Source organism: Tachypleus tridentatus, chromosome 8 (assembly GCF_004210375.1).
Source record: "Tachypleus tridentatus isolate NWPU-2018 chromosome 8, ASM421037v1, whole genome shotgun sequence".
NCBI lineage: Eukaryota > Metazoa > Arthropoda > Merostomata > Xiphosura > Limulidae > Tachypleus > Tachypleus tridentatus.
Genome location: NC_134832.1, coordinates 90,621,050 through 90,643,110, shown reverse-complemented (window position 1 = coordinate 90,643,110; position 22,061 = coordinate 90,621,050). Strand labels below are relative to the sequence as shown.

General features: G+C 34.1%; 1 protein-coding gene across 2 annotated transcripts in view; it reads left to right on the top strand.

The window, feature by feature from the left end:
• LOC143222921 (nose resistant to fluoxetine protein 6-like) overlaps positions 1 to 18,296 on the top strand; it is a 32,029-nt gene extending 13,733 nt beyond the window's left edge. The window contains exons 8-9 of one of the 2 annotated variants that reach the window (XM_076450120.1): positions 8,764 to 8,832; positions 11,084 to 13,442. In XM_076450120.1, the coding sequence (XP_076306235.1) occupies positions 8,764 to 8,817 (54 nt within the window). In that variant the 3' untranslated portion in view covers positions 8,818 to 8,832; positions 11,084 to 13,442. Of the gene's footprint in view, positions 1 to 8,763; positions 8,833 to 8,857; positions 9,770 to 11,083 lie in introns of those variants that run through there. The other variant, XM_076450117.1, reaches the window with a different exon arrangement.
• The last annotated feature ends 3,765 nt before the right edge of the window (positions 18,297 to 22,061 follow it).

Genomic DNA, 22,061 nt, shown 5'->3' with positions numbered 1-22,061 from the left:
ATTGTTTACCTTACAAGTACATGAAATCACACACACAGAAAAACAGGCCAAGACTATTCTTCCGACATCTGGATGCACGATGGAAATTCGGATATTCCCACAGTGGTCGTTTCACAATTGAGAGTTTAGTTATTCATTGGGACAATTCGAGAATCCTGGTGAGTAACAACGTTACATTACTAAACAAGAATTAAATACTTAACAGCGATTGGCTCCGACATTTATACAAGTTGGCATTCAATTCGAGTCTAGCTTAAAAAAAAAAAAAAGATATTCCGTAACTATAATAATGACAAGCATGTGAATATTGAAACTCGTTAAGAAATGGTAAAAAAATACATCTGTATTTTTACTTACTGTAACTTGAGTGAAATTGATCAACTGACTGAACTAGCTAGGCCGATTTTCATGTCATACTGGCATGTACAAAAATTTTCACTCGATAAACTTTTATTTAGTACCTTGAAGCTGGACGAATAGGCATTTTCATCTATCATCCGAGCCATTGGCGCCCGCAGAGGAAGGTAAAGAGCAATGGGAAGCACTTGCCTTCCTTGAAAATGAGAAAGACACCTATTTCTTTATTCATTCAGTACATACATATATATATATGCTGATTTTGAATTTGGCTCAACCTCCTCCCCCAGAGAAATTTCTGTGGACGCACGTGCGAATAGTCACTTTCATTTAGTACCCTGGCGTTAGACGAATGGTCACTTTCGTAATAACATAGATTGATTGATTAAACTTACTAGACACTTAATCAGTCCACGGTTTGTGTACGACCATCCTGCTGGAATCATGTCTCCAAATAAAATGTTTGTTTTGGAATTTCGCACACAGCTACACGAGGGCTATCTGTGCTAGTCGTCCCTAATTTAGCAGTGTAAGACTAGAGGGAAGGCAGCTAGTCATCACCACCCACCGCCAACTCTTGGGCTACTCTTTTACTAACGAATAGTGGGATTGACCGTTACATTATACACCCCCACGGCTGGGAGGGCGAGCATGTTTAGCGCGACGCGGGCGCGAACCCGCGACCCTCGGATTACGAGTCGCACGCCTTACGCGCTTGGCTATGCCAGGCCGTCACTAAATAATTACATGTGCACTGTTGTTGTTGTTTTTTTCACATTGCTAATTTGCAACTTTGTACTATAGTATGTTCAGGTAAAATTATTTCTTGAAAGAATAACACAGGTAAGTTTGCTAAATAAAGGGAACTTCGGCAACATAAGATAAGAAAAATAGTTCTAAATTTTTGTTTTTCTAAAACTAATTGAGTTTTAGAAATAAGAAAATTGGATGCAACTACAGAAAACACAAACAAAAAATCTTTATTTAAACTTATAAACACAATAAAAATAACGTTTCTATAACACGCCCCAGTTATCTCCCCAAATACTGCTAACAACTTATAAAGATGTGTATTAAGAATTAGTTCATATAACAAATTAAGCTTTATGAGAGTATCGCTAGTTAAAGAAAATACATAAATTTTCCTTATCAAACTGGTGACTTAAACGTAACAGAAAGATGACTAAGAGTGTTTAGTGTTACATATCACATTCTATAATGTTGTTCGACTAAGACGTGAGTGTCGCCTATATCACTGCCGACCAGGGGCTTAGATCCTGAGGGGATGGGGGTATACATTCCCCCTTCATTTTAGGTGGGGGGTATGGTGCATACAATCATCCCCCCTACAGTTTGGTCTGTTGAATTGTTTTATTGTATCACAGGCCTACAAATTGTGTGTTTGTTCTTGTGATTCTCGTGTTCTTACCAATCGAATTACATAATTAGACCTAGATGTAGGCTTTTTCAGTAGCCGAAATGTACATCTTTTATATAGGCGTGCTTCTAAGCTTTTCAATCTAAGTGATAGTTTGTAAGTATCAGGCAGTAGGCCTAAGTATACATGCAAGTATCGTGGCAACAAGATTACTCTGTGACTATATGTTTACAGCTTTCAGGTTCACGTAATCAGAGATTACCAATTTGCAAATTGAACAGTCCATATAAATGGTTGCAAAAATCATCCCCCCTATCGGGTGTAAAAACTCTACGCCCCTGCTCTGCCGACCAATTCCAATGCAGCATAAAAAAAAGTTATAATTTTGAGCTATCAACTTAATGATTTGTTAATTATGTGTTATGCGAAAACTGCACATATCTAGATTAAGTAAACTTTAAAAAATTCTATATTAAAAAATAAGAAGGTAGAGTGTGTGTTTTCTTATAACAAAGCCACATCGGACTATTTGCTGAGTTTAGTGAGGGGAGTCGACCTTTTGATTTTAGCTTTATAAATTCATATACTTACCGTTGTACCAGCTGGTGACAAGAAGGTAGAACATACATGGTGTTGTTTGAATATCACACCTTTACTTCAGGCATGTCTTCAAGCCAATATATTAATTTTTACTTTAAAACATACTGAATTTACAAATATACCATGGCCAAAAAGTAATGAAATATCCTCCAAGCCTTTCAAAATAGTATAATACACTTTAGCTTTACAATGCATTATATAATAAAACACCTTATAATACATAATATCTGGACATCAACATGAATATCAAACACAAAAATACAAAAAAATAAAAATAACTCTTCGTAAGAAAAAAGGTATATGTAAAAATAAAACAAAATAAATCGTTATAAACATACAAGATATATTTACAGAAAATTGAAATAGATCCTCCATGATATCATAAACAAAATTAATAAAGAGAAATCAAGTTAACACAAAATATGTTAACCTGAGTAAGCAAAAGAGACAAGAAAACAACCAATAAAAATATTTTAACCATAAATTCAACTGAAATACAACACAAATTATAAAATAACCTTTTAATCACACAAAACAAAACTGAACACATACATGGGAGGAAAGAACTCAATCATTCAAAGCAATAGACTGTCAAAACAATACGTTTCGTCACAATTATTTGTTATGTATTATCATTTCAATAACCAAAATTTTAATTTTAATTTGGAAGTTAATCAAATTTGTGATATCTGCCAGTAAGATTGATACATATAATTTTCTTTTTAACATAAATATATTTTAATATACAAAGATAAAAGAAATCAACTTATAATGGCGGTCATTACTAATAGTTATTACAAATAATGGTTAAAATACAAGAGTTCTACAAACTTACAAACAATACTGAGTCTTATATCAGATCTGGAACTGAATCTCTTATCGACGTTCACGGAGAGCTAATTAATTTTTTTGTTGATATACCTGTGTACTTCTTTTGATTTGCTAAGCTTGAAATACAAAAAGTTTTCATTGGCGGCAATACCTAAAATCCTCGTAGAACTACTAACGTCCGATGTTGATATACTCAAGCTAAACTGTTTGTAATGGTCGAAATCTAGCTACGTTTCTTGTCAAATTCTGTAGTTTTCTTATCAATAGGCGTTAATCACAATTATAGCTTCCGAGGCCTATAGTACACTGAGTGTAGCTGACTAATCATATTCTGTTAGTCTCTTGGCTAGCTGCTTTTATACGAATCACATGAAACTCTAGAACGTTAAAAATGTTCTAACTCGCTAGCGTTTCGTAAAACATATATCTTCTACAAATTTAGAGAACAGGCGGGTCTTGCGCAATACTTATTCAATAATATACATCGCATGCATCAGGCTGAAACACACGTAGGTATATTACAATAAATGTATAACCGTATATCCGCTACACATTAATATTTGTATGTACAAATAATCATGAGTGTAAAATATTTGAATGCTGAGTTTCACGTTACCTGCACATCCTAACCCTTGTTCTGAAGTGACGAACTATAGGAAAGACAACTGGTCAATACCACAAGCCGTAACCCCTCCATACAACAACACCAAAAAAAACCAAAAAAAAAAACTTTAAAGCTTTATATACGATAAAAGTAACATTATATACATATATACACAACATGGATAAAATACAAAAAAAAATGTTTTTACCTAAATTTTAAACAAAACAGAAAAAAATAAATAAGTTATGAAACCTGTTGTATTGACGATATCTAACTGAAACCAGCATAAGTATGAAAAAAGGTGCGCCTCCCCCCCCCCAAAGTGAATAGCAACAGTGAATAAACAATACACTAATGTTTGATAGAAATTTCATGGTGATCGAATTAGCTACTTTTTCTCCAGGTAAGTGCAAAAATTTACAAAATTTGGACGTAAATTTTGCTTATTTTTACCCACATCGCCGAAAATGCTCTGCTATTACAACCAAACTGGTTTTCCTGCTGGGGAACTTGAATGCTAACATTAAAAGAAACTGATTAAAGGAAAGTTGTTTTTGTCACTGGTGCGAAGGAGGAGAAAAACGAGAAAACAAAGAATTTCAGGCTAGGTTTGGCCTGATGTAAAAAGTTAAGGATTAAAACGATTTCTTTGAATTTTTTTTAATATAATAAGATCTGGTAAACCTAACACACACACACAATTGAGAGTTTTAAGTAACAGGAGCGCTTACATAGACTGTTAAAATACCCAAAGGTTTGATTTCTGTGTGTTGTGTGGTTCAGTTGTTTTTGTTTCTTTATGGCAGACATATCACCATGTGTTTTGGCATTTCTAATGAATGAAAGTAGGCTAAACTGTGGCACAGCTGAATAAATGATATTGTATACTATGTCTTGATTTACCCTAATATCCTGTTGTGGCTCGACATCGACAGGTGGTGTGTTTTCTTATAGCAAAACCACATCAGGTTATCTACTGCGCTTACTGAGAGGAATCGAACCCCTTATTTTAGTGTTGTATATTCATAGACTTACCGCTGTAACAGCGAGGGACTAGCCAGGTAGTTAAGGCGCTTGACTCGTAATCTGGGGGTCGCAGGTTCAAATCTCCGTCTCACCAAACATGATCGCCCTTTCAGCCATAGAGTCGTTATTATGTGACGGTCAGTCCAACTATTTATTGTTAAAGAGTAGCCCAAGAGTTGGCGGTAGGTAGTGATGTCTAGCTGCCTTTCCTCTTGTTTTTTACTGCTAAATAAGGGACGGCTAGGGCAGATAGCCCTCGTGTGGCTTTTTTCAAAATTAAAAAAAATAATAATAATATTCTACTACTCTATACACCATTCAGGAATAACTTCCAACACCCTGTTCAGGTACACTTCATCTATCTTATCACACCTTGAGTGGTATATTACAACGACCCAGTGATATCACAATCAGCAGCTCTGTATTCTTGTATTACAAAACGTTTTTGGATGATACCAACCTCCCAGTATTCACAAGTCCAGCTTTGTAAACCACACTTTTAGTATCAGTGTAATCCACTTCCTGTGGCTTGTTACGACCCTAGCAAGGAGTTGATAAAAAATGAAATCATCTTTCCTTCTCGTCTTTACATTCCATGACTTATTGCAGCTTTGAAACTTGGTAGCGTTAAGCAAAAACATTGAAAGAATAAGAACACTACTTGCAAGTGACAACAAGATAACCAAAATGGAAATAATTTTATCTTTATCAGTAGAAATTAAAATTAATTTTTACTCTCAGGTGAAGTCTGATTTGTCAAAAGTTCAGGCAGGCGTGTAGGTGACTGTTCGTTACAACTATGGTCTGATCTAAAATCCTTTTGAGATGGGATCATAAAACTCTACCTTGGTCGTGTGACGTTTCTACAGGCTTCATATGTACTCTTCACCCACAGAAAATTTATCACCAACTTCTGTAAACTTCCCAGTCTCCAGGCAACATTAGTTCTCTGTTTGACCAATACTTTTGTCTGAGCTGTATTCTAGCACTCATATCTACAACAGCTAACATTGCTTTCCCTCTAACCATGTCTCATTCCTTTTCATACGATCTTTTACCTGGTTCTGGTAGGAAAAAGTGAATCGTGACTGAAAAACAATTAAATAAAACACTATGTACATCACGTGTATATTTATTTTACTATCTAAGCTAGTGTCTGCGAATTTCATTTATTATCAATAATTTCGTCCATCATAAATATTTCACTTTGATCCATCTGAAATATCTTACATTACTCTTACGGAAAATATCAGGTAAAAATGTATTTTCCTTGTTAATCCTAACCTTTTTAATAGTTTTCTAGCTTCAAATTATTTAAATATCAAAACTGAAACATTTTCTACTATTTTAAATGAAAAAGAGACACTCATTGTATCTTCAAATAATACTTTATCAGTTAGTAATCACAATTAACCTCGTACCACAAAGTCTTAAAATTCAGATCAAATCCTTTGTTTCCATTCACAGGGTGTTTAATAGTTGTGTATTTTTTGTAACTGAACCATTCATGTTATATAATATTCATAAAATATTTTGTATTTTATGTAATATTTGTATACACTTATAAGACCATGACATTTATTTATGTAAGTTTATTTCCTTGTGCATATATCACCATTATACATTATCATATTCTCTAGCAGCTTATAACTGAGTGATTCCATCTCCCATACAGATTAGTTCAGAAAACATTCTGAATTGCATTACCAACCTATGACTTGGTAGCTATGGTTTTTATTGTTTTGACATATAGGAGTCAGCAAATCTAACTAATTTTCTTTTCGAGCATCATGAAATAAATTAAAAAATAATCAGCAGAATTACGCCGGGCTAAGAGTTTACGCCCAAAGCTTGTTTGTTTGTTTTTTAATTTCGCACAAAGCTACTCGAGGGCTATCTGTGCTTGCCGTCCATAATTTAGCAGTGTAAGACTAGAAATAAGGCAGCTAGTCATCACCACCCACCGCCAACTCTTGGGCTACTCGTTTACCAACGAATAGTGGGATTGACCGCACATTATAGTGCCCCCACAGCTGAAAGGGGCATGTTTGCGAGCATGTTTGGAGCGATAGTGATGCGAACCCGCGACCCTCAGATTACGAAGCGCACGCCTTAACGCGATAGGCCATGTCGGGCCCACACCTAAACCTATCGTTAGCCAGTATTACTATTTCTGCCATCGCTACTGTGTATTGCTTACCTCTAAGAAAACAACTCCTCACTACATAGAAATGTCATATCCTTCCCCAGGCTGGTGGGAATGAATCTAACAAGGCCCATGTAACATGCTCTGCAAAGTGCTTACTTTTTGTTTGTTTGTTTGTTTTTGAATTTCGCACAATGCTACTCGAGGGCTATCTGTGCTAGCCGTCCCTAATTTAGCAGTGTAAGACTAGAGGGAAGGCAGCTAGTCATCACCACCCACCGCCAACTCTTGAGATACTCTTTTACCAACGAATAGTGGGATTGACCGTCACATTATAACGCCCCCACGGCTGGGAGGGCGAGCATGTTTAGCGCGACGCAGGCGCGAACCCGCGACCCTCGGATTACGAGTCGCACGCCTTACGTGCTAGGCAAGTGCTTACTACTCAACTAGAACAAGTGGATGATTATCCCACAACGTCGCACGAAATAAACTAGAAAAAATTAACTTGCACGTTTAAAGTTATTTTGTGTTATTTTTATCCACATTTTTCTTTTTATGTCTTGCGAAACAACACTTATTCAAGAATGAAGAAAACTGAAGTTCACTTCACGAGCAAACCAGGTATTATTCTAGAAGGATGATAGAAAATAAAGGTATCTAAGAGCGAAAGGAACTTAACAACTTTCTGGACCACATGTGTAAATTGCGCACACCTGAAATAAAGAAACATGTTTTAAAAAAATAGCTATATTAAAATAAGAAAATGGAAAACACGAAGTAGAACTGTATACTACATAATCCACGATGATCGCGGGTTCGAATCACAATCACACAAACCATACTCGCCCTTTCAGCCATGGGGGTGTTATAATGTTATGGTCAATCTCATTATTCGTTGGTAAAAGTAGCCTAAGAGTTGGCGGTGGGTGGTGATGACTAGCTGCCTTCCCCTTCCCTCTAATCTTACACTGCTAAAATAGGGACGGCTGATGCGGATAGCCCTCAAGTAGCTTTGCACAAAATTCAAAACAAAACAAACCAAACGTGATCCATCAATCTACCACCGATCCAATTCTGATTATCTGGCTCTGGGATTCGTTTTGTTTTTTGTTGGGTTTTTTTTTCTGAACCAATACTTCAGCTGATATTTCTGTTTTCTATGGCTCGAATGTGTTGAATGGTCGTATTAAAAAATGGTTATTTACCGCATATCCCATAATCTCGTATGATGTGCTACTAATTTTCTTTCCAAGAAAATATGTATTGAAGTGATAACATGTTGAACACAATACATTGCTGCTTGTATGTACAACATGATGTTACTTTTAACTTTATAGCATTCCTTAAATTATTGAATAACTATGTTACAACTGGCAAACAAATATATAATTAAATTAGAAACTGCTTCATTTTTTTCTCGGGCATTTCCAGTTAAAAGTAAGTAAAGATTGTCATTTTTTCACTTAAAATAAATAAAACTTGGGTCTTTTCTTATTAACAAAATGTAAAACGGTCAACAAACATTTCAAAATCTACTCATTTTCAGTCAAAGCTCCTATCATTTTAACATAACCCTTAAAATGTATATGGCATTTTGAGCTTAGGGCCTACATCCTTTTCCAGTTGTATGTTGTATTAAATTTTATTAGACTATACGGGTGTAGGTTTTATTTAAGTAAAACTTGAGCAAAGAATGATCATGAAGTAAAATGTTAAGCCATTCCAATAATTTGTTAAGAACAAAGCTTGTGATCGAGTGAAATTTTAGTCCTACCGCAATTATCCTTAATAATTCGATTATTTTATCATTTTACATAGCTCCAATCACTATATTTCACAGTGAGGCAGAAGGCGCCGAATTATTCGAGTTAACCCCGAACGAGTAAGGTAAGACCTTCTGGAGTACGATTATTTCTTTGCGTCATTAAACAGTTCTGAAATCTCTGTTGCGTCTACAACTTAAAATTTGTTACTCCTGTGTACTAATTTTAAAAAAAAAAGTGGTAAATTAAACATAATAAGCTTTTCACGTGATATTAAATTCACGCATTAAGTACAATTAGAATATTTTAGAACAGTGCCATTTTTCAAAAAAGAATAGTTAAGTTTTAATAAAGAGATAATTGAAACTGACACTACTCGTATTAAGTAATATGATATCGATAAATATTATTATTTTGTATTTTATAAGGATATCAAAATTTTCAACTGTAGAATCTTTTGTATCGATTAGGCACTTCGAACCTGTTGAGCTTATTAAAACAAATATAGGCCTAATTGACTATACGCCTTCAATAAAATATCGTAGGTTGAGGCATGTTACTAAAACGTCTTTTTTTTCAATGAGTGATTATGGTACCAATGAGGATTTGTACATATTGTTCCGAGCTTTTCAGAGAATATTCGATATTCATCTCACAGCCAACTCTTCAGTGTTTTCCTCCAAAACTAAAGTGGATGTTTTAAACAAAAAAGGTAGGGAAATTAATCATGAGCAATATGATATCCCCAAAAATATTTTTTACACTGGATATTTAAGAGGTATGCCACGCTCTACAGTATACGGTTACATACGAAAAGGATATTTTATTGGAACAGTGCGAGATGCAAATGACACCTACTACACAGATATAGCTGACAAAAACTATTTTAGAGTTAATGGAAGCTATGGATCTGTTATCTACAAGTATTCGGATATTATTTTTTGTAATCTCAGGTCGCATAACATTTGCAAAGAAATAGATATCTTTACGAAAGGACCGCGCAGAATAGACATTCTGACAAGATCGAGAAGACTACCAACGTTAATTATCAGCCAATCTGAGTAAGTATCATAATTTAAAATGAAATTTCATTTATTTGCACCTAGGCTTACCTAAAATACTTGTTTTGGAATTTCGCACAAAGCTACTCGCGGGCTATCTGTAATAGCCGTCCCTAATTTAGCAGTGTAAGACTAGAGGGAAGGCAGCTAGTCATCACCACCCACCGCCAACTCTTTGGTTACTCTTTTACCAACGAATAATGGGATTGATCATTACATTATAACGCCCTCACGGCTGAAAAGGCGAGCATGTTTAGCGCGACTGGGATGCGAACCCGCGACCCTCAGATTACGAAGCGCACGCCTTAACGCGCTAGGCCGTGCCAGGCCACCTAAAATACCCCCTACCACAAAGCATTAGTGGTTTTATTGTTTCTTGTACTAATAATTAAATTACATGTTTTTTGTTTTGTTTTGTTTGTTTGTTTGTTTTTACAAAATTAAAACCATCATTACTATGTCAAATAAATTAATAAGCGATCATTGAAAATTTGGAAGAACTTAAGTCTGAAAAATATTTTCACTAGGATTGGATTATTGAAAAAATTATGCAAGTGTAGGTAGATTTGAACGGCAGCATGTTTTGGAAAAGTATAGACGTTGTAGAACTTTTTCTAAATGATTAATAACATAGATGACGATTACTGGCAAAAACATAATTTCTTGGAGCACAGTTAACACCAGGAACCAAATCTATTTTTCATAGTAATAGTAATGATATAACTCAATACAGTTTGGATAAACTAAATAAATGAGTTAACAATACGTTTGTCTATATTTTAAAAACTGAAAGTGTTCAATATGTAGTTTCACTATTATAACTAATTTACATATAATCAATATACTGACGTACAAATCAAAAGTGTTTATGCCTAAGTTTCCTAATTATCAGAAACCTGGATATTTGTTGCTAGTAATAATAAAAGAATCATTTGTTGTTGTTTTTTTATACACATATATTGTACACTTTAAAATTGTTTAGATAAATCCCTCCGAGTAAAATAATTCCCTAATTTGATCTATTCATCAAGATGATATTTGTTGTACTATTTTGGCAGCTGCTTATGAAAAATACAATCTACCACCAACAGAAAACGAAAATTAGTTGCATAAAAGATCACCTAAACTGCATTATTCTATTTTCATATTTTATTTATTAAGCATTGGAACATAATCTGAAATGAAAATCTTAAACAGCTGTAAGTAAAAAACGAACTTCATTTTAGCTGTTGTATGACTCGCATTCTATAAATTTTCTCAGTTGTAATCTGCATAGTTAAAATTATTAAACTGTATAATATCTTCTTGTTACAGTAATCAAGAAGTTTCTACAGAAGAGAGATCCACAACATCTCAAGAAAATAAAATATGCAGCTTGGAATTAGTGGCAGATCATACTTTCTATTCTAGCAGAAACAGTGACAGAGAAGCTACTCTTTCTGAAATGTTCTATTATGTCCATAGTGCCAATGATATGTTCATGTCAACTGATTTTAATGTTGGTTTTAAAGTTGGTTTTCTGATTGAAAAAGTCACAATTTTCTCTAATGTGTTTGACACTGATAATCCGTTTTTTAGTAGCGACGGAAGTGCAGAGCAAACCTTGGACAGCTTTACATCTCATATTCAGAATAAATGTTTAGCTTTAGGCTTTTTGCATCGAGATTTTCCGAACGATATATTAGGCTTAGCATACAAAGCAGATTCCGACCCTAGAAATGGTTACATTGGGGGAATATGTGAGCCTCCAGTAAATATAGATTGTAATCTTCACAGCTACAATACACTCCTCGTAACAACCAAACATAACAACAGATTTTCACCTAAAGCTACCACAGCTTTGACTGTAGCCCACGAATTTGGTCATAGTTTTGGTAGTCCACACGATTCTCCATATAACCCTAAATGCACTCCGGGGGGTGTAAATGGCCAATTTCTAATGAATCCTTATTCCAACGATGGGTCAAAAGTTAATCATAAATCGTTCTCCAGCTGTAGTCGTGCCGCCATAGCTACCGTAATTCAGACTAAGGGTAAGATGCTTCTTCTCTACTTTTTTAAATGTATTGTTATGTTGATAAATGCGCTAGCAAACTGTCATAGTTTAAAATGGGTATTGAAGCAAACAACAAATTTTTGTTTTAATCACTTCTTATCTCCAAAATTTGCAACTCACAGTTAGACATGATTAGGAACAAAACAAAGTCATACCTGCGCAATATTTTTTGTAACGAATGGCCGTATAGGCTAGTCGTCGGAGCTCGACTTTACCATCAATCACAATAGATTTATATTAAATACAGTCGCGAGAGGACTACACTAGTTACTAACTCGAGGAATTTTACAGATAGAATAAAGAATTAATTCTGATATTGAGATTCATATACAACAACACTTTAATATACTATATAAAAATACTTGACTAAATCGAAATAACCGAAAGTATCTTAGAACAAAGTATTATCAAAACTTTCAAATTTGTCAGTTCGAGCCTGTAATTGTTTTTCAATTAAACTTTTATATAACATCCATCAAATCATTTAATGACATCAGTAACTTTGCAGGTATCATACTGATTGAAATTTGTTCAGTTATATCTTAATGTTAAATATGATACATTCAATCCTAATTATGTTATTCGTTAAACGTTAAGTACTCGTAGCATGGTTGTAGACATGGCCAGCTTGTTCAACTTCTCAATGTTGCAGAGAGATTAACTTTTCTGGCTACAAACATGGGTTTTTCTACTAAATATTTTTGGTACTTTACGACTTTCTAATTAGTGTACATTTCTACTTGCAAGTAGGTCTGACACTTAATTGGTTAATTTTTTCAAGTTCATTGGAATTCTCAGAGCTAACAACAAAACTACTTTGATAATTAATAAAAATTGAAGACAGTAATTCATCAGTCTACATGCTTGTATCTCTCCTCATATTTTGTGTATGAATCCTGCCTCAAATTTCCAATTCATTCCTTTTAAGTAAGAAAGTTGAAGTGTCTACTTGGGCAACTCTCTATGTCCAAAGTGCAAAATCTTAAAAACAATAATTATGAAATATTTTTCATCTTAACAAAGGATTTACCAGACACATGACATCGTTCTGTATTACACCCCTTCCATCTTTTTACATTAAGGCAAACTTGGCAACCGTAGATCTAGAAAAATAAAGAAGAACAATCAACATTTAACTTCAGGATGGCCAGTAAATAGTATAATTTATTTCTGCTCTTTTTTAAGCAGGGTTAATCTACCATGCTACGAATGAATATAAGAACACCAGAAATAGTTTATATTAATGTACACCTAGAAAATATAGCAGTATCTTTTAACATAGAAAAACAAAAGCTCATGAAAACTCAATAAATTAAAATTCTTAGCTAAACATATCGCATACAGTGTTAGACCCTTTATCACTGAAATATAGCATTCCATAAAGCACTATGAGAACTAGAGACAATACTACACTAACGTAGTTATATAAATGAGCTCTTTACAATTAAATCCTATGAACGTTATCGATAAAAAGGCCTTTAAAGCTATACACTTTAAAATATTTAATACCACAATTACAGAAAAGAATTCCACACGTAAAAGAAGGCCAAAATACACCTGATAAATTATACATATATATATGTACTACAAAAAAGAACGTAAAACCATCAAAGCAAAAAACATAACAGTATACATATACATACACTATACAAATCAAACCTTAACCCTAGATATCTATATACACTTTAAAGTAATAAATAAATCTGCCCAATTAAGTAAATAAGTATGTACACAATTCACTGCGCTTACATGCATAACTAAAGTGAGAAGAGTTATTTACATAGAGGATCCCCGACATCAAAGCTTTCAGTACAACTGAGGATATCTGATGTACTATAGCAACCTAGCAAATAATCTCTATGACACACGCAAGCGCTTTATGACCATGCTGGCAGATCTGTCTCAATGGTCTTCCTCGTGATTATAAAACCATCGCGAGCCCTAGCTGTATAATCCTGACAATGGTATTTAAAATTACTCATTTAGTACAGTTTGCTCCTTTACTTTGGATGGGAGCTCTGTCAAAAACTTCACCTTCTTGGCCTTCACTTCAAGAGCCTTCACAGGCATCAACACCATGGGTGTTAGAGTCGGTATTCTACCACACATACAATTTTGGTCAAAATGTTTGAATACTGTTTTATATTGCTGTTATTGTCTACATACGCGGAGTATCTATGAATAAATATCTGAGTAGTAACAGAGAACGTAACATATGATCGTGCAAGCACATATAAGTTGTTATTTTGATCTTTATTAGTTGTTTTGAGCATTTGTTTGTCAAAACTCACAAAAACATTTATTTTGTATAAAAGGGTGTATTTTTTTGGTATAATCCTTTTCGAAACAGATCAATGCTTTGTTCAGACAATTTCTCTGTACTTTGTGTAAAGTCATGCCTCGTCACTTACAGGACATTCAATTGTTCGACTATCCAGAAATGATGGGAAGCAAATGAACATTGCCATAACAACAGAGTATACTCCTAATTTAGTGTATCCAGAATCCTGATACGTTATCAGACTGAAGGAACTGTTGTCCAGGAAAGTCTCTTTTATACTCATCGTCCTTCATTGAATCACTATTTTATTGGAAAGATAATATATTAGAAATTCTATTTTTCTGTACAGAATACTTATAATGTATACTGAAAACTTGACAAATTTCATGAAGATATATAAATCGTATTATATTGTATTGGACAATGTATCAATATAATGGTATCACGTCTTCATGATATCATACTCGTATTGCTGTATAGCCACACCTGTATACTATACCCCTATCCTCAGCTGAATGAGTGGGAGTATCTTTTTTTACAAGTGAGTTCCTCGCAATTCTTGCTATCTCATCTCATGATGAGACAATTCTTGATAACAAAGGCTCGTAAACTGATGGAATCTCATGCCACTCTTCTTATAAGTAGCTCTGACCAGAGATGGACTTGGATTTTTCTGATTTGGCGAGTGCCTTGAAGTCTTGTACAGACCACCTTCATTTCTCTTGAACTCTTTTGGTCTTAGACTATCATGAAAATCCTTGGTCATTCATATTTCTCCATTGTGTGTTCACCTCATGTGGAAGGCTTTGTAAGATTTTCTGAGTGTCTCAAACAACTTTCACTTTACATCCTAAGTTCTTGGCTGCAGGATGATAGACATAAGATATCCTTGTAAAAATGACAAGAGTTCAAGATTCAGAAGGGAACTTTCTCCAAATCTTAATACCCTTCCTGCAAACGTTTCAGCCAGGTCACCAGATTTATCCCTCCCCTCCAAGTCATACACTAGTTTCCCTGTTGAGAATGCTATCTTGAAATAGACCTAGATGGCTGTAGTTCATTAGAGCATTAAAATATTTAGTTGTTTTACACTATAATGAAGAATGCAACGCTCTGCAATAACAATATCTTTTGTCATAACACAAAATTTCCCCTTACCTTACTATTTTGTATATTTCCAGCAAAACTTTCCCTATAGAGCAGATAGTTCGGATGTTCAGATGCTATAAAACTACCAAACTACAGAGTATAACTGACCTTCAAATGGAAAAAAGTTAGAGAAAAATAGAGATACCAGTACACAACTGTTTGTTTACAAAACATACTCACAATAGAATAACAAAAACACAATACAAGGGAAAGTGGTCAGTGGTGCATGTTGAACTCATACGAATGATGAAAATATCTATTCAGAAGTTCTTTGTCAGCTCAGTGTGTTCCCCCTGTATTTTAAACTAACACTCCAAATGAAAATAAACGCAAAACTCAGAAGTTAATGTTAACAATATCACAAACAAAAGTTAAATCAAGTAAAAAGAAAACTATTTTTCTATTCCAGCAAACACTACATTCTACAGTAAAATTCATATAGTTCATATGCAGTTAAAGATAGCGTTAAGTTAATAACTGTGGCTAAAGTAATACAAATTGTAAAATCTAAACCCAAAATTAAACATTAAAAAGACTAAATATCACACTTGTAGATATCACTATGTCAAACAAAAAGTGTCTGTAATTAAATGTTGCATCAGAATGTTTTAAAATGGATCAACCTTTCTTTGTATATGCGGAAATGTATATATATCGCTCTTCACGACGGTATAGAAAATTTCTCTACTGGGTTAAACAGCTTATTAACAATAGCACTGACAAAACTAAATTTTTGGATGAATGCACCTTTCACAAATGATCCTCACCCACTGTGAATCGAACACTAGGGCTTGGCAGCCCCTGGTTATTATTCGAATCGATAGCAGAGAAAATAATCTTACTATTTCTATATGCCACGTGTTATCTGCAAGAAACGTAGTTTATTACCAATTAGTGAAATCCCTCTTGTATTCACCGAAACAAGGGGAGATGAGGTGTTTACTTCAGCAGTTGGAAACTCAAAAGCCATTATAATTTTTTAACGCTAGATAACTTGCACGTGAGGACACTAACTTCTTTCAAAACTGAAAAAAATAAATCTAGTTTTCCTTCTAGAAAAAAAAAACAGAAGTAGATTTATCATCCACAAATTGGGATCATTGTTCATTTGATTATGTTATTCACATTGGAAATATAAAATTATTTTTGTAAACACGCGGGTTGTAATCCTGATCACACTGAACCTGCCCTTTCCATTAGGGCGTTATAATGTACGGTTAATTCCACTATTCGTTGGTAAAAGAGTAGCCCAAGAGTTGGCGGTGATGACTAGCTGCTTTTCCTCTAGTCTTACACTGCAAAATTATGGACGGCTAGCGCAGATAGCCTTCGTGTAGCTTTACGCGAAATTCAAACCAAACCTAAACATGTCGAAAAATAAACTAATATTACATAAAACATTATATACAAAAAATAATGAATAATTTATAAAGTATGATAAAGTAATTTTTGTTGTTCAAATTAATATGCTTTTAGTACTAATACTATTTGTATAAACCATTTGTTACATCAACAATTGTTAGGGGTGTGAACGCCTTTTTCAAGCTGACGAAGCATGATTATAATTAATTGTACTTGTCATAGTGCATATTGTTAGGCCTATTATATTTTTAACACGACATTCTAAATATTATCCTTTAGAAATTTTCAAGAATTAGAAAGGTAAATAGTAATAATTCTATTTGAAGTGCATTCTATTCAGTCGTATCTACTTCTACAATGCGTTTCGCTCAATCTAGAGCTCTTCAGACTGGCTGAGACACAAGGAACACAGTTGTGGTTGTAATACTATTTAAATAAGCCATTTATTATAACTGTAGTTGTTATAGTGTAAACACCTTTATCAAACCGTCGAAGTGTGAGATAAAGTTTAAGTGATGTGATGCACGCTACAATGGAAATCCGGAAGTGGTTTCACTAGCTTTCAATACATTGTTATAAGTTTCTAATTTCAGGTACAATACGTTTTAAGATGCTTCCGGATTTCCATGGTAGCATGTATGACGTGATATGTAGACTTTATCTCACACATTGCACTGTCATTCCTAATTTGCACGTAATGAGGAAACGTCCACCTTTCGAAAGCTCTCGGGTTACATGATATATCATTTTTGTTAACCAAATGACCTAACAAGGTCGAAACGTTGTTCTCTACTTTCTTTTAATAAAATTGTTAATACCCAATTCATACATCTTGAGATACATATTATTTTCAGTTAAATTGATTTTTTGAACTCACGTGTTTTCCTAACATCATGAATATACTTGCCATGAGATATTACGTGTCGCCAGCTTGAAAAAGGCATTCATACCACAACAATTGTTGTTAGATTATAAAGTGTTTGAATGATATATATTCTGTTTTGGCCCTATATGAAACATTTTTTTCTCATTGTACACCTTCAATCTGTTTACAGGTACGTGTTTAACAAATCAACCACAAGGTAATTTAGATAGTTCAGCATCACTTAATTACTTCTTCTTGACAGAGTTGTGTTTCAGTGTTATCATCAGTAGCGACGTTGCTTTAACTTTTGGAGTTTTTAGTAAATTATTTGTTACGAAAACTTAAGTATTTATTGTAAGCGTTATTTCTTGTTTCATAAGTTCAAGATTTCATTTATAAAAGAAAGCAGATAAATAGTAAAAATGATATATTTATAATCTGTAAGTGGTTATCTCACCTATGAAAATAATATAGCATTTAATAATTTTAAACCTTCATTTAATCTGTTGCTTGAAATCGTTGTACTGTGTTATTTTAGTTTTCTTGATAACAAGATTTTTGAATTAAATTAAAGCCAAAAATTCGAAACTATATAACCTGAGTTCATTAGAAAAGTAGAAGTTTCTTATTTCCTGTGCCTCAGATTAAGTTCTACGTTTCGAAAATCCTCGGGTTATAAGGTTTCTTATTTTTTGTAAAAACTAAGAACATCAGAACTAAGATATGATATAAAGCATGATTTGCTTGCAGAAAAGAGATGAGAAGTAATTCTTAGTAAATCCTATAAACTGTTTAAAATTTGAAATAGATTACATTATTTTTGTTATAATACTTGTGCATATTTTGTTATTTAATCATATATACTTTATAATTTTAATAAAATGTCTTAAAAATAATAATTTGTTTCCACAAAAATAATACTTACATAAAAGTTATTAAGATTATCTGCTGTTGGCTCTAACCTTGAACTACTGACAAAAAGAAACTACCCAGTATATATAGCACAGCAAAATAATCTTTATTTAAAAAATAAAACGTAACGAGTGTGTATTCGTGCACTGATGGTAGACATTTTACTGGAGATCTGCTGATATCAAGGTTTGTTGAAGAAATACATAACTGTGTGAAGAACTATTTCATATTGAGAAAACAATTTTATACACATGAAAAAAAAATTATATTCTTCTTAGAGCACGTGAAGTAGTCATGCAAACTATTGGTTATTCTCATAACAACAAAAAAAAACAACAACTGTAGCTTCAATATCTCACCTGACCTGGCAGTAGAAAATATCACTTTATTTCTTTACATATAATGTTTAACCTTACAAAAATCATTCCCTTGAGAAAATATATTTGATACTATGGGTTACTGATCCAGGACAATAAATGGCTAGAGTAAAACAAACTTATCGACTTCAGTGACAGACGTTCACCAACATATATGAAATATGAAAATTTTGAATAATTATATATTAAACAAAGAAATAGAAAACATTAGTATATCTCTATATACCATTCCTTTCCTCCTTTCAATCTTCAGGCAATCAATTTAAAATTCAAAAACAAATTGAATAAACTTACACGTTAAGAATAAAGCTGAAACTTATATCATACTGTATAACACATACACTACATGACACTAAAGCAAAACAAAACAGGCATTACATAACCTCTCAAATTACTTTAAATCACACTGCATAACAATTTTTTTTAAAGTTTTGCTTCCTAAAAAGTGTTTGCTGATTGTGACAGGTACCTGGTGGGTATGCACAAATATAGTTTTGGTTTTGCTTCATCACGTAGGAACACTGAGAAATAGACAGTTAACTCTTTATCGGCAATAGCGTATTTAATTGCGTTTATGTTTCTAACACGCTATTAAGTTCAACATAATTAAAAGTGTTTTGCTCCTGATTTTCGTTTGTATTCAATGTCCGGTGCATCACGTTGGAGTGTCCAACAGTAGTCAGCAAGCATTGACGGATTCCAGTTGCCCTGATATCGTTTTTCCATTGTGGCAACATCCTGGTTAAACATTTCACCGTGTTCATCACTGACAGCACCGAGATTTGCGGGGAAGAAGTCCAAGTGTGAGTGGAGGAAATTAATCTTGAGTGATATGTTGCACTTCATTGTTTTGTATGCTTTGAAAGTTTGTCTACCAGCTGAATGTAATGTGGGCTCTGTAATTGCCAAGAAAATTGTCAACAACGTCTTTGAAGGCTTTCCAGGAAATATTTTCCGGCCCAACTAACAGATCTTCGAACTGCTTATCACTCATAACATGTCTGATCTGAGGGCCAACAAAAATGCCCTCTTTGATCTATCTTGGCCTCAGTTATTCATGGAAACATCTGTCTTAAATAACGAAAACCTTCGCATTCTTTGTTCATTGCTTTCACGAAATTCTTCATAAGACTCAATTTTATGTGAAGACGAGGCAAAAAAAATCTTTGCCGGGTCGACAAGCGGTTTAAGCGCCACATTTTGCGGAGTGCTCAGCTCTGTCTCGAATAATGTAACTCTTTGGCACGACTATCCCATTCACAGATGAAACAACAGTACTTTGTATAGCCGAGTTGCAGTCCCACTAACAGAGCAACGACTTTCAAAATCTCCACAGATATTTCAGTTGTACTTGCTGTACTGGATGTGCTTCAGCAACATTTCCATGTTCTCGTAGGTTTCTTTCATGTGTGCTGCATAGCCAACAGGTATTGAAGGGTGAACGTTGTCATTGAGTAACAGAACAGCTTTGAGGATTAACATTGATGAATCAATAAACAGACACCACTCTTGCGGGTCATGGTCACAACCCAAAGCAGAGAACAATCCTTCGATGTCAACACAGAAACAGATACTGTCAACTTGTGCAAAGAATCTGGTTATATCATCTTGGCGGCTTTAAAAAACAGAAAGTTTCGTACCTGGTGACAGCAAACACCATTCCTGCAGTCTCGAACCCAGCAATTCGGCTTTTGCTTTTGACAGACCCAAATCTCTGACCAGATCGTTTAATTCTGACTGTGTTATGAGATGTAGATCGCCTGAGGAGCACGGTTCAAAATCCGGATCAATGTCACTGCCAGTTCCCTGCATTGCAGTTTCTTTATCTGGTTCTTCTGAGGTTCATTCCTCTGGTGGTTTCAGAATTGGAAGACTGTCGTCATTTGGCACGGGTCTATTGCTGAAGGCAGATTAGGGTATTCAACTGACTTCTTGTTTTTGGCAGAGAAACCAGACACATTAGTCAAACAGAAGTAACAGTCCGTCACATGGTATTTCTGTTCTCGCCATATCATCGGGACAGCAAACGGCATTGTCTTTCGAGTGCCTCTGAGCCAAACTCTCAGACAGACAGCACATGTCGAACAACAAATGTGAGGCGCCCAATTCCTGGTCTTGATCACCAATTTTACAGCCGAAGTACAGATGATATGCTTTCTTCACAAGGGCAGTCATTGAGCGTCTCTGATGAACATGCGTATACTCGCCACAAATGTAGCAGAATATATCGCGGCTGTTACGACATTGACGAGACATATTGACCGACACCAATCGTCCTGTAAAACGTCAATAACATCAAACTTACTTGTTACAGTGCTACTGAGGCAATGCTATATTCTGAAACAATACATACACACTATAAGGTCTATATTAATTCAATGAGCAGCATCTGTGTATGCAAGCCACTTTTATAGCTTGCTGAGATAGTGTCAAGCTGGCTCCAGCCTGCCCAGGCTGCATACTTCCATAGAAAGAGCTTCCAACCTGGCCTGATTTCATGTCTGGACATGCCCAGACTGTACAAAACATTGTTCATAGGTCTTTTACATAAACGAAAAATTTGGACACAGATATAAGAAAAAACATGACAAAACTGAAGATGAAACGGTACGTGATGGGCAAATTTGGACGTGATTTTCGTGATCAGAAGCCAAAAATCTATTAGGAACACCCAACAGTGTTCAAGAAGCAAAAACTTTGTTGTGCAGTGTCATCGAATGAACTATATAACAATAGACAATAGTTAATAAATTTGTAAAATTAAATAATAATAATTCGTTACAAAAATTAAATTTGAACATAGTGCAGCAACACAACTTTTAAAGATCAAAACAAAACACACTTATTTTAGGAAATTAAAATGTATTACATCTTTTGTTAAGCATGAAACAAAATATATTCATAATAGAAAATATGTAAAAAAATGTTAAACCTCTCAATATAAAATGTACCGTAAAATTAGCAATACAAAATAAGATACATAATAAAAAATACAATCTTTCAGTATCTTATCTAAGTGCAAAAATAAAAGAAACTTTTTATTAAATATAATACACATCAAAATTATTTGGCAGCATATTAGAAAATAGTCAAAATGCCCTAATAAATAAATTAATAATATTTTATAACAGAAAAGGAAACCATGCAAAAAAAAAAATTACAACAAATGAAAAGCTAAACACGTATGATAATAAAATACATGTTGATAATAGTCAAATTATTAATGAAATGGAAAAGAAAAGAAAACATTGGTTTACAAGAGAGCTGTTTCAACACTTATATAATGCATA